The sequence below is a fragment of the Trichomonas vaginalis genome, chromosome III, assembly GCF_026262505.1.
Source record: "Trichomonas vaginalis G3 chromosome III, whole genome shotgun sequence".
In the NCBI taxonomy this organism is placed as follows: domain Eukaryota; phylum Parabasalia; order Trichomonadida; family Trichomonadidae; genus Trichomonas; species Trichomonas vaginalis.
In genome coordinates, this window is record NC_067205.1 from 12,304,460 (window position 1) to 12,318,297 (window position 13,838).

At 32.3% G+C, this 13,838-nt stretch overlaps 4 protein-coding genes and 1 pseudogene across 5 annotated transcripts, besides 1 other annotated feature; all 5 read right to left on the reverse strand.

The window, feature by feature from the left end:
* Nucleotides 1–10,904: part of a mobile genetic element that runs on past the window's edge.
* TVAGG3_0688190 (organellar and viral DNA polymerase type B) lies at nucleotides 1,017–1,574 on the reverse strand (the record flags this gene model as incomplete). Its single annotated transcript, XM_051242958.1, has 1 exon — nucleotides 1,017–1,574. The coding sequence occupies one exon, from the start codon at nucleotides 1,572–1,574 to the stop codon at nucleotides 1,017–1,019; it is 558 nt and encodes a 185-aa protein (XP_051089545.1).
* Nucleotides 1,613–1,958, reverse strand: TVAGG3_0688200 (organellar and viral DNA polymerase type B; the record flags this gene model as incomplete). Its single annotated transcript, XM_051242959.1, has 1 exon — nucleotides 1,613–1,958. A coding segment is annotated over one exon (346 nt), but the record flags the coding sequence as incomplete, so codon positions are not given.
* Nucleotides 3,129–3,985, reverse strand: TVAGG3_0688210 (annotated as a pseudogene). Its single transcript has one exon. A coding segment is annotated over exon 1 (857 nt).
* On the reverse strand, nucleotides 9,321–9,683 carry TVAGG3_0688220 (uncharacterized protein; the record flags this gene model as incomplete). The annotated part of the gene is made up of 1 exon (XM_051242960.1): nucleotides 9,321–9,683. One exon carries the CDS (start codon nucleotides 9,681–9,683, stop codon nucleotides 9,321–9,323), a length of 363 nt encoding a protein of 120 aa, XP_051089547.1.
* Nucleotides 10,905–11,613: 709 nt separating the features above from the next.
* On the reverse strand, nucleotides 11,614–13,116 carry TVAGG3_0688230 (glycosyl hydrolase; the record flags this gene model as incomplete). Its single annotated transcript, XM_001313262.1, has 1 exon — nucleotides 11,689–13,116. One exon carries the CDS (start codon nucleotides 13,114–13,116, stop codon nucleotides 11,689–11,691), a length of 1,428 nt encoding a protein of 475 aa, XP_001313263.1.
* Between the last annotated feature and the right edge of the window lie 722 nt (nucleotides 13,117–13,838).

Sequence of the window (13,838 nt, forward strand, 5' to 3'; positions counted from 1 at the left end):
AAAGGACCCAAAAATAAAGTTTATGTTAACATGTTAGATCTAACATGTTTTCTAACATGTTTTCTAACATGTTTTCTAACCTCATGAATTTTCATGATTTCATCGTACATGTTTTGTCAAAACTTCTTCGTACATGTTTTGTCAAACATGAACGTAAATGTTTTGTCAAACATGAACGTAAATGTTTTGTCAAACATGAAATTTCATACGGAATTCAGCAAAAATAAAGTTTATGTTAACATGTTAGATCTAACATGTTTTCTAACATGTTTTCTAACATGGTCTAAAACACACAAAACTCATGAAATTTCATACGGAATTCAATAAAAATAATGTTTATGTTAGAATGTTAGATCTAACATGTTTTCTAACATGTTTTCTAACATGGTCTAAAACATACAAAACTCATGAAATTTCATACGGAATTCAATAAAAATAATGTTTATGTTAGAATGTTAGATCTAACATGTTTTCTAACATGTTTTCTAACATGGTCTAAAACATACAAAATTCATGAAATTTCATACGGAATTCAATAAAAATAATGTTTATGTTAGAATGTTAGATCTAACATGTTTTCTAACATGTTTTCTAACATGGTCTAAAACATACAAAACTCATGAAATTTCATACGGAATTCAATAAAAATAATGTTTATGTTAGAATGTTAGATCTAACATGTTTTCTAACATGTTTTCTAACATGGTCTAAAACATACAAAATTCATGAAATTTCATACGGAATTCAATAAAAATAATGTTTATGTTAGAATGTTAGATCTAACATGTTTTCTAACATGTTTTCTAACATGGTCTAAAACATACAAAACTCATGAAATTTCATACGGAATTCAATAAAAATAATGTTTATGTTAGAATGTTAGATCTAACATGTTTTCTAACATGTTTTCTAACATGGTCTAAAACATACAAAACTCATGAAATTTCATACGGAATTCAATAAAAATAATGTTTATGTTAGAATGTTAGATCTAACATGTTTTCTAACATAACTATTTACAAGCGTTTTACATGGTATATGTTGCGATGGTTCATGACTCTAAACAATTTCGTAGCTTCTATTTCTTCTTTTAGTATGTCAAAAGTTTTAACGATACCGAAGGTTTCTTTATATTTCTTCTTGACGTCAGATAGAAGGAAATCTTCTGCTGTTGGATAGTTTTTGTTCAGAAATTCTAACATGTTCATTTTATCTTCTGCTGGTTTTTCTGCTTCTTTCTTTAAATCTGCATAGTCGTTTCGCATACGTTCTATCTCTTTGACGGAGTAGTTATATTTCCTCATTGCTGCTTTACATTTTGAACATTGCGGGTTCATTTTTGCGTTATATTCTGAAACCTTACCTGCTAAAACAACCAAGGCGTCAATGGTTTTCTTCATCTCAAACATAGCGGGTTTTATTTGTTCGTTCCATACCTTACCCCTACTATCTTTATCTCTTATTTCCCAAACACATTTTGCAACTAACGAAACAAAGTTGTCGTAGGTCTTAAATTCTTCGGATTTGTAAAGGTCAGAGATGTTCTTATATACCATGTCGCAATCTTTGTCCATAACCTTATGGTTGCAATGAAAACCAAGGAATTCATAATTTACCTTTCGTATGAACTTCTTTATTTCTACTGAGTCAGTTGCTTTGACTTCTATTTCGTCAAATTCGGGAATGGTTAGTTTTTGTTGTTGGATTTCAGGCAATTTGGGTAAATGGTCAATAATGTCCTGCATTTCATAAAGATACTGTTCATTTGTTTCATCTTTCGCACTACAGTCTAAATTACTTGTTAAAAGTTCTTGCTTTATCTTCTGGATTTTTGTTTCGAAAGTATATGAAGAAGGAATGAAGTTTTTCATCTCTACTAACATAGATGTTGGATTCATAACTAGCGAGTTTGGTGCTGTAGTTGTTTGAATTGTTGTTGTGCCGATTGTTGAAATCATGTCTTTTATACAAAATAAAAAAAATAAATAAAATAAAAAATAAAACTAATTTTATTTTTATTTCGGGAAAATTCATGAAAATTCAAGAGTTTTAGACCATGTTAGAAAACGTGTTAGAAAACATGTTAGATCTAACATTCTAACATAAACATTATTTTTGGTGTAAATTTCATGAAAATTCAAGAGTTTTAGACCATGTTAGAAAACGTGTTAGAAAACATGTTAGATCTAACATTCTAACATAAACATTATTTTTGGTGTAAATTTCATGAAAATTCAAGAGTTTTAGACCATGTTAGAAAACGTGTTAGAAAACATGTTAGATCTAACATTCTAACATAAACATTATTTTTGGGTCCTTTACACTCATTACGAAGAAGTCTTGACAAAACATTTACGATGAAATCATGACAAAACATATACGAAGAAGTCTTGACAAAACATTTACGATGAAATCATGACAAAACATTTACGATGAAATCATGACAAAACATTTACGATGAAGAAGTCTTGACAAAACATTTACGATGAAGTCTTGACAAAACATTTACGATGAAGTCTTGACAAAACATTTACGAAGAAGTCATGACAAAACATTTACGAAGAAGTCATGACAAAACATTTACGAAGAAGTCTTGACAAAACATTTACGAAGAAGTCTTGACAAAACATTTACGAAGAAGTCATGACAAAACATTTACGAAGAAGTCTTGACAAAACATTTACGAAGAAGTCATGAAAATTCATGAGGTTAGAAAACATGTTAGAAAACGTGTTAGATCTAACATTCTAACATAAACTTTATTTTTGGTGTAAATTTCATGATTTTCGAGAGTTTTAGACCATGTTAGAAAACGTGTTAGAAAACATGTTAGATCTAACATTCTAACATAAACTTTATTTTTGGGTCCTTTACACTCATTACGAAGAAGTCATGACAAAACATTTACGAAGAAGTCATGACAAAACATTTACGAAGAAGTCTTGACAAAACATTTACGTTCATGTTTGACAAAACATTTACGATGAAGTCTTGACAAAACATTTACGAAGAAGTCTTGACAAAACATTTACGAAGAAGTCTTGACAAAAAATTTACGAAGAAGTCATGACAAATTCATGAGGTTAGAAAACGTGTTAGATCTAACATGCTAACATAAACATTATTTTTCAATACTTTTTCAGCACTTTTCCGTAGTTATATATGAAAGACAATTCGAGATAAAAGTCATAGTACAATGGAATAATATGTTGCACACCATTTGTTGTGAACCAAACTTGAAAGTCAGAGAAACTGTTACTAGGTGGTTCGTAGAATTTAGAAGCAAAGTCATAAAGTCCTTACCAATACATAGAAACTATTGTTGCTTGAACTGAAACTTGCATGACACATAACATTTTGAGGTCAAACACGTTTCTATAAACTGTCAAATCTGTTGGTGGCGTATAAATTTAAACGGACCGTCAGGTGGTAATGGTTCGTTCTGGTTTAGTAACCGAAGAAATTGTGCCCAAGAACGTTTGTCTACTTCCCAAAATAAAAACTCTGTACTTCTTGGAGGGTTAATTTCAATCCTTTGAAATGAAACGGTGGAATTCATCTTGTTGTATTCTAGTTTTAGATAGTATGTTCCATTTAGTAAAGAGTCGTATTTTTCTTGAAATTCCCAGTAGTATTTGTTTATTTGAGTTTGAAAGTCATTTAGAGTTTTCTCAAGACTTTCGTCTGAACGAACTGTAAAGATTCTCATTTCATCAAATTTGTCTATTAGACCATCAGAACCTTCATACTGCCCATGAAAATATACTGCGAACATAAAAGCGTTAGTTCTTTTTGAAAACAAAACTTTTCTAAATCCTATTGCCTTTGCATCTGAAGGACTTTGAAGCCAACGAATTGGATAGTCAAACCTGTATGAACGGGATGAAATTTCTTCATCTGATATAGTCCTACCGGCGTTTGTAAAGATATAGTCTAACGGTTTTGTATCTGCTACTTTTGTTCTTTGTTTTTCAACCTGAAGCATTTAATATATGTAAAAATATATTGTTTTAAAATAGTATGCCATATAGCTTCTTGAATTTGTTAAGAAGTATTTGAACGTTTTTTCCATCTGTATCTCTAGTGTTTACATAAGCATAGCCTGCCTTAGTAAAACATACTTGTAATTTCCTATAGTTTACGCCGGTATAAAAGTAAAAGAGTCTTGTTCTTCGCTATAGTAGTAAAACTCAAACGTATGCTTGCCATAGTCTGTAATTTCAATTGCTTCATCTTCTAGTTCGTCGACAAATTCGAATACAATATCTCCAAATTTGCCTCTGTTCTTATTGTTTTCAGAACAAGTGACCCAACGTAAGTTTTCAAGTCTATTGTCGCTTCTTATATGGTTTATATGGTCTACAAAAGGTAAATTGTTAGGGTTCGGTATAAAATGAGTTGCAATGACAACATGTTTAAAATAGTGTTTTCCACCCATCTTCATAACAGCATATCCGTCATTTTGCTCCCATTCGCTTAAAACTCTTTTTGTCTTTTTGTTTCTGACTTCAAAAGGCTCAGAACAGTGAATTTCATATTTCTCATCTAACAAACAAGTTTCCCAACGGTCTTCTTCAACAAACTCAACGTACATTTCAAATAAATAAAAAAATATATTTTTTAAAAAATGTTTTTATTTCATGCAATGTTTTTCTTTTACTTTACATAACCACCTGCTGCCATAAGCCTTTGACGCCAACCCATACCAGCTAAAGGTTGGCTTGTTTTAGTAGTTTCCAAACTAAACTTTGGTTTTGGTTTATCTTCAGTTTTTGGCTCACCTTCTTCTATTGGTTTTCGTCACTTTTTGGTTCCTCTGACTTTACCTCACTTGCAGGTATGGTTGTGTCGTCAACATCTTCGTAAATCATATCCATTTGTTTTTGTTTTCCTTTCAACTTTTGGTTTGTTGTAAAGTTTAGAATATTTCGACTCTAAGTCAATGAGATGTTCTATAATGAAACTGTTTGTCAGTGAAGTAAAACTTTTCCATCTGTTGTCTCGAAAGCTCCTTCAGACTTCAATATTTTATTTGTGAGAGTCTGTTTCTTTTTTGAGATACTAGCCGTTCCATTTCTATGAAAAGTGACTTGTAGTTAGGGTTTGTATTTCCAGACCTGGCACTTTCTATTATTGAATTTTTCTCTTCATCTGTAAGTTCTTTGACAGGTTTTGACAATGTTCTGAACTTTTGTTTGTGGTGTCAAATCTACCGTTTCACTTCTTCGGTCATTTCATCTCAGTAAAAAATTTTAGTTTGGTTGTTTTTCAACTGGTTGTTGTTGTTTTTTAAGTCGGGTCTAAAACTCCTGAGTATAGGAAGAACTTGACAAACACGTTGTGTAACTGCTGGAAGTCGACAAATCCATCTTGAACCCATTTGTCTCAATGCTGTATTGTTCATTTCATCTCAGTAAAAAACTTTACATTCCCCCAAGTTTGAGGTGGTTGCGGTTGGTTATTGTTTACCCACTGTTGTGCATGGTTATATCCTCTGTTAAAGAATCTTTCACCTTGGTCCATATAGTGCCCTGCTTGGTTATAGTAGTCATTTGCTTTGTTATAGTAGTTTCCTGCTTGTCTTCCTACATTGTCCATCCATCCTTGAACTTTTCCTCTTGTTTCAGGATTTGGAATAAGATTTGTTGCATCTCGTGCTACATCCCAACCTTTCTGTACAGTTTGTATAATAGGTTTGCTTTCTCTTTAAGTATACCTAATGTACTCAAAATCTTCCTTCCAATTCCAAATACACCTCTGGCTATTCCCACTGCGGGCAAAAATCTGGATGCAACTCCTGCTAATGCGCCAAATAAACCCATTTCTTATAGGATAAAAATGACGAATCCAAACAAGGACCCCTATGTTTCTAAAGCGACAAAGAAAGCACTCATGGTAAAAATCTTTAGTTCAACACCAAATGCTTGGTTTATGGATATCTTGGAAAACATTCCGAGAGTTAGAACAGATGGACCACCATACTGGCTAATATTTGTCGGTCAAAACACAAGATACTGTGAAGCCATACCATTACAGTCCAAAAATATTTTAGATGTGAAAACTGCTTTGACAATATTCGTTGACAAATACCATCCAACAAAACTGACATCTGACTGTGAAAGTTCTTTCAAATCAGATGATGTAAAAAACTATCTGCGTTCAAAAAATGTAAACCAATATTTCATTGTCGACCAAAACCATCTGCTCTTGGTGTCATTGACAGTTGTATAAAAATCTTAAGAGACTTAAAACCAACCACAAGGTGGTGAAGCAAATGAAATGTCATATGACGACAAGTATAGACACTTCTCCATGGCAAAGATGAGACAAGTTTTAAATATTTACAATAGCCGTAAACAAAAGGTTTGGGAAACCACTCCCCGAAGAAATGAAAAACAACCCTGACTTAGAGAAAGACTATATATTTAATAATTTAGTCAAAAGAGACAAACAAGAAAGAATGCCGGCTTCAAACTTCAGAAAGGTGACAAAGTAAAAAATAGAAATACCTAAACGCGACCCATATGAAAATACTATTGACTATGACAACAACAAGTACCCGACAGGTACTCACATTCGTGTTCGTAAAAATAGAAGAAAGTATACAAGAGAATATTATGAAGTTTTAGGCAAACATGGCAAAATGTACAGACTGCAAGCAGAAGATAAAACTACTATTGTCAGACCTCGTTTCAAACTTGTCAAAGTTCAAGGTGGTATACTTTCAAAGACAGTTCCTAACAAATATAAGACAACTCCTGACGAATATGCTAAAGAAGTTGAAAATGACGACTAAGCATTTCTATACCATGCGTAAACTGTCATGTAAGGTGGCATGTATTCTTTACTTTGTCCAGTTGTTTGCGTATATCCCGAAACGCGATGTGTATGGTTTCCTCCTCCCTCAGTGTTACTCCAGTAACAATCTATAGCAAACTTAACGTTGTCTTTAACATCATATCCTTTACCTTTTGTCATTGCTGACCAATCCCAATATCTATGCTTATGCCAACCTGCTTGAGATGTACTTAAATCTATGTAGTGACTGTGCGCAGGTAAATTTTCACCTGAAATCGTTTTACTTCCACCTGTTTCCTTTGAAGAGTTTGCACAATACAAAAACCTGTCGACTATTTGAGTCCAAGTTCCAAAACCAAGTACTACTTCTGGTCTGGTAGAGTTCATTGACGTATAAATAGAACCTATAGGATATACTGTTTGAAGTATTTCTGTCTTTAATGTTTGAAGCTCTGTTTTGTCAGCTTTCTTGTCATATAAATCTTGAGCAGTGAATTTAATATTATGTTCATCCTTCATGACATAAACATCTTTACATCTAATGTATTTCATCGTCGTTATGTCTTCCTCCGATGTTAAACCTTGTGGAAAGTTAGGAGGTTTCCAATACAATACATCCCCACCAGTTTCTTCAACCGTTCCTTCAATACTTTCTATAGCAACAGTTGTAAAACTTGTATGTGTATGAGTCTTATTTGCTTTCTTCTCTAACTCATCGTTAACATAAGTTTTATCTGCTTTAAGGTCTAAACATCCTGAAACCCATCCTGTATCGGCTTTAGTTTTTAAAATCTTCGATGTCCATTCATGGTACCAGTCAACCCTTTCTTTCATTTCGTTATCTTTTTCATCCACATATTCCTTATCTGCTTTCTTCTCTAACTTACTAGCCACATATTCCTTATCCGCTTTCTTTTCAAGGCTAACGTTTAAGTCTGTTATTTCAGATATAGAATGTGTATGAGTCTTTTTAGAATATTCGTTTTCAGCTCTTGTCACTTCACTTGACATTTTATTGTCAACATATGTTTTGTCTGCTAGTTCAGGATGAGTATGTTCTTTGTTGCATAAGCATTGTTAGCTCTTTCTTTCTTTTGCTATTGCATCGTCTACATATTCTTTGTCAGCTTTGTTGTCAACATCTGCTTTCAAAAGAAGTTCATTTATAGGTTTCTCGTTTAAAGTTCCTTTTTGTTGGATTTATACAGACAGTATGGTTCTTATTGTCTTGAACAGAAACTATCTGTCATTGGGTTTAATGTCAGTTTTAAGTTTCCTTCTTTCAATGACTCAGATATCTTAGAATAGTTTGAAAAGTTTGTTTGTTCTTATTTAGAGCTTGCATAATGAGTGTCGGTTGTGTTGTATTTCTCTCATGGAAGCAATATCTTTCGACATTTTTTTCTAGATAAAATATGCTTCCAATAGAAAAAGAAAATTCAAGAGTTGCTACAACTAAACCATTAGATGAACTTTTTACTAATGTCGGTCAAAAGTTTGAGACAGAGACCGTAAAGCATGAAGGCTATCGTTTTGACTACCCATTAAGATGGCTAAGAGACCCATCTGTCACAAAAGCTATTGGCTTTCGTAGAATGAAGTTTGTGTCTGTAGAAGATAAAAGTTTTCCATTTATTGTAAGGTTTCATATAGATTATATATCTGAAGGGAAACGAAAAATGTGGGAAGAAATTGAGCTAATACAAGTTGACCTTTCATCTTCTCTACAGACTGCGTTAAAAAATATAGAAGATAAAATAAATTCATGTTATGCAAAATATGCTGATGAATATGCAAATACCGAGAGCACACTTTATGTGAGAATTGTATATGACAAACAAAATTCACAAGTGTCATTTCAAATTACGAAGACAATCCAAAGAAAGACGAACAAATATATACAGAATCACTGCAATGTCATGGTATTATTGCAAAGAATTTAAATCAGAAAGTCGAACTTCCTTTAGCAAATATTTACAGTCGATATGCAAGAGATGAACCATATTTATTTAAAGATGTTTTCGACCCAGCTGCTATTATTGTTCATGCTTCATTTTCTGGCGCTCAAAACTCTTTCTTATGCTTGGCAAATGACTTTTACGAAAAACCTACAAAGTTATACGAACCACCAAGTGGAAGTATTTCAGACTTTCAAGTATGGTTTACTACAGATGGAAGAAAAAGAATAATTCCATTATACCATGCGTTTTACTTAGAACTTAGTTTCATATACAACTACTATCGAACGGTAAAAATATAATTTTTTAATACGGTTGAGGTGTTGGATTTGGTTGCCAACTAGACTGTGGTGCAGGTTCAGGCTGTTGTATAACAGGAGCTTGTTCTTCTGGTTCGGGGTCTTTAGGTATAATACCGAACTGACCTACTCTTTTACCAATATTTTTGACTCCGTTCCAAATTCCTCTTCCTACGGTTTTTATTCCATTCCATATACCTCTTCCAACATTTCGAAAGAAGTTTCCTATCTTACTGAAGAAACCCATTTTACTATATGTAAAAATCTAATGTCCGCCTAGTCTCTTACGTTTCCTGTTGAGTTCCATAGCATTCTTTAACTGGAGCTCATACATTCTGTTTCTCCTCTGGTAGAAAACATATTCTGGGTCAACTCCTGTGTTCGCGTCATCTGCATAGAGTTGTTTATATCCCACTTCAGGGTTTGTATAAAACTCTTTCCATCTCATATTTGCATACCATGGTGGCAAACCTAACGCAGCGTCATTTGACATGGCAGTTTGCATTTGTACATCTGTTGGCACTTGACCATAGTTTGCCATTGCAGTTTGTATTCTAACTTCATTTGGAATATTCTCTGGGTTTGGTTGTCCAGGTTGCTGTGCATTCGCTAAGTTCTGTGCGTCCATTTAATATTAGATAAAAATATCTCTTACGAGTACATATACTGAACATTTGCAGGCATTGGTTCATCTTCATATTCTCTGTACTTTTCTGCCACGTCAAATAAATAAATGACACAATGGAAAAAACCTAAAACAAGTAGTCCGATTTCAAACCACATTTACTTACTAATAAAATTTCTTTGTTATGACACTTTCTCCAGTTTATAGGACCTCTCTCATATTCTATCTTGTCATATATAAACTCATAGTCATGTATGTCCTCTAACCATCTCATAACGGTTTCCAAACCACTTTTATCGGATGTAAAGTAAAAGCATGGATGGTTATGTAAAACGTCTAAAGTTTCTAAAGAGTCTCTCAAAGTCCAGTCTACTTGGTATTGAAAATCCCATGTGTTATAGAACGGCGGGTCCACTATAAAGAAAACATTTTCCTTGTCTTTATATTTTTCATACAAATCTGTCCAATGACATCTCACAAACTCTATACCCTCAATATATTTTTCTATGTCCTCTTTGAAAACATTTGTATAGTTAAGATATAAAACGTTTGACATAAGTGTTTCAATGTCATGAACTCTTATAGCACCACTATATAATAGTCTAGCAGATATACTATTCCAGTCTATATATTCTGCTTTTTTCAAAACCTCTCTCACAATATTTTTCTTATCTAATGGTATACGTTCCATCTTACCTATAGGTATCTTTTCTTTTAACTCTTTCAATATTTTGTTTGTGTCTGGAATATGTTTGAGACGGTCCATATAGTTGTCGAAGTCATTGCATATAATCTTTGAGTCTGGGAATATTATATGACATAAATGGGATATATAGAAACTTCCACCGAACAAATCTACAAATGTTAGACCATTCGGTAGTTTCTTAAGTTCTCTCAATATAATATCTTTACATCTACTCTTATTTCCAAAGAACGGTAACGGTGGTTTTGTAAAATTCATTTATATATAATAATAAAAATGTTTTTACCCGAAAAGTGACAGAAAAGTGACAAAACATGAAAACATATATAATTTGTGAAAAGCGACACATTATATAATGTTTTCGACCCAGAAGAAGGCTTCTTCCCAGAAGCAATGGAGGAAGAAGAAGAGTCCTCCGAATAAAAACTTCATTTATACTAAACATCAACATCAGGGCTAGAAGGCACGAAGTGCCTGGAAGCCCCACTACCTTTTTTTTTTTTTTTTTTTTTTTTTTTTTTTTTAATACACACAATTTCCAAATCTGAAATCGAGTATTAATTGCGATATACACATAAAAAATTGCATAAAATTTCCGTTGAGAAAATCGGCAATTGATGTTATTTCCATTGCACAACCAAAGTTATTCAAAATAAATCTCATAATACATTCATCTTGATTATATATATCTTTGAATCCTTTTTGAGAGAATATTTATGCATAAACATGTTGTAGAATTGATTTTACTTATTCTAATTAAGTATACGTACAGTCTATCACATGTAACAACTAATAAAACACATAAAAACTTGTTATAATCCTTCGATGTTCCATTTAAATTGTGTGTTTGTTTCAAAATTGAAAAAAGAGTATAAAAACTCTATAAGGTGAATTATTTTCCTGGAACCATAAACAAACAATAGTTTAGGTTGATTGCGAAGTTGTGACTCAAAAATTCCTCAAATTACTCAAAATAAATCAAATTTGAAAAAAATATATTGATTTAGATTGATCAAAGTCTCACTATACTTTTTGAGCTTTTTAAAAAGCATTAGCTGAAATATAATATTAAATCTGTAAAACCATAAATTTTCGTTTATTAAGTGAAATCATTGGTTTTATTAGACATGGTATTAAACATTCATTTACAAAAATGAATAGATTTCGTTAATAAATTTGAAAATTAAGTTTTTGTTTTTAAAACAAAATATCTAATAAACTACTGAGATATTTAATACATCTAACAGATCTATAAAAGCTTTTATTTACAAATAAACAAAATAATTAAAATTATATTCAAGATTATTAAAGTTCTACGGACTTGAAAGGTTTAACAACCTCATCCAAGTCATAAAACCATTGTTCATTCTTGTATTTCTCGTCAATCCACTTCTCATTAAATTTCCTCAAAATGTGGCCTTCAGTTGTAAAAACAAACTTGTCAAGATTAACTGTATCAGAATCTGCGAATAACAGGTACGCGTATTTGAATGTTTCTGACAACAAAAAAGAATCTTGGATATCTTCAACTCCTTTTTCAGGATTTTCAACATCTATGAGTGTCCCGAATCCGTATTCTGTTTTACAGTATTTAACAATGCTTTGGAAGATCTCCCAGCCTTTTTCGCGGTAATGATTTTCTCCTGTGAATCTGTAAAGGTAAAAAAGACTTTCTATGAATTCCGGACGTAGTTTGTATGATGGATCAATGATTTTCATAGGATATGTCTTGAGAGAAAACGATTCTGGAGATAAATTTGATTTTGTTGAATACCATTTCTCGTAAGTCTTAGTAATATCAATAGCGTAATCTAAATCGTCTTGATTGATGTACGATGAGCCTAAAGCGAGCATTCCGGGAATGAAATATGACAAATGAGTGATTGTATCATCGATTAAACCATGTTGTATGGTACCTACGTATATTCCTTCTGCTGTATGACGTGTGAGAAAGTCTTTCATGCCTTGAATGCTCATAGAATAAAGAGTTCCGCATGAAACGCATTTTTTGTTCGTAAGAAGATATAATTTCAAAAGGTATTCGTAGAAAGAGTCTCCGTATGCATCAAATCCGATATCAATGTCCCCGAAAACCCCTGTAGAATAGTCAATTCGATGTGGCCAAAGACCGTGGAAACGCTGCTGGTCGAAAAAGAACTTCATAATGGTATCAGACACATTTTTGAATGTATCATCACCGCTAAGTTCAGATAATGCCATGAACTCAGGCGCTAAAGATCCAGCGTGGGCCAAAAAAGTAGAGCGAGGAGCATATCCCCATGTCGAAGCTTTACCAGACCTTGTATCTATATTTGGCATTGGTAATCCTGTGGGAGTATCAAATGCTTTTAGTAGAGATTTCGTAAAATTTATTGCAAGATCTAGGAGAATTGGACGAGAAGTTAATTCATATGCAGATACCAATCCTCCAACATTACGAATAATAAGTTCAAATACAGAACCTGATGCTTGATTTGTGTAATTTGTTTCTAAATATTCAATTGCTTGATCTAATTCGTCATGAAAACCCATTAAATATAGTGTATCAAGACTATCAATAAGTGTTATGGTACCATTCAACCAATGACTTGCGTTGCATGTCTTAGGCATAAGAAAATCATGGCCATAGGCACATTTTTTATATCCATCCCATGCAAATTTGAATGCATCTTTCACAGCCTGCATCTTTTCAACATCAGCATCAAGATGAAGAAAGATCAATGAAATCAGCATTCAAATTTTAGAACCAAAATTATCTTAAATCAACCATATAAGGCCAATTTATTGAAGAAAATAAACCAGAACATCGCTTAAATTTAAAAAGGAAACAAGGGTAAAAATAAAAAATTGAATTGTCATAAAATAAACAAGAAATAATATTTACATCTTATTAGACATACAATAAATAGATAACAAAAGATACAAATATGGTAATACTATGTTAATAAGATCATAGACTGAAATAAAGTTTGCTATTGTGCAAAATTGAAAGCTGAGTCTTTCTCTATGATACAAAGCAAGAACTTCTCCAGTTTCTCAATTTTCTTTTTTTAGTTGCTACTTGAAGAGGAGTTGAACCAGTCATACTTTTTGCATTTATATCTTCGCCATGTGAAATAAGTAAGTAAACTAATTCTCTAAGAGATTCCACATAGCTACAATGTGTAAATTCGTATATCTACTTAAAGTTATTATCCAACTCTAAACAAAGTAATATCAAAAAGCTATTTATTACATTCCTTTTATAGTATATAGCACTGCTGCTTAGTTTGCTTGATTACTTCAAAAACATAAAATATCTTATAATTTTTTATAAAGAATACATACAAATTAAAGTGAATACGTAGAAACTAGGCATACAACCGAAATTGATGAACATATTCGTAATGCAAATTTTAGAATGAACTTCATAAAAATCGTCTTTCAAACAGATTTGAAAATCTAATAATGATAAT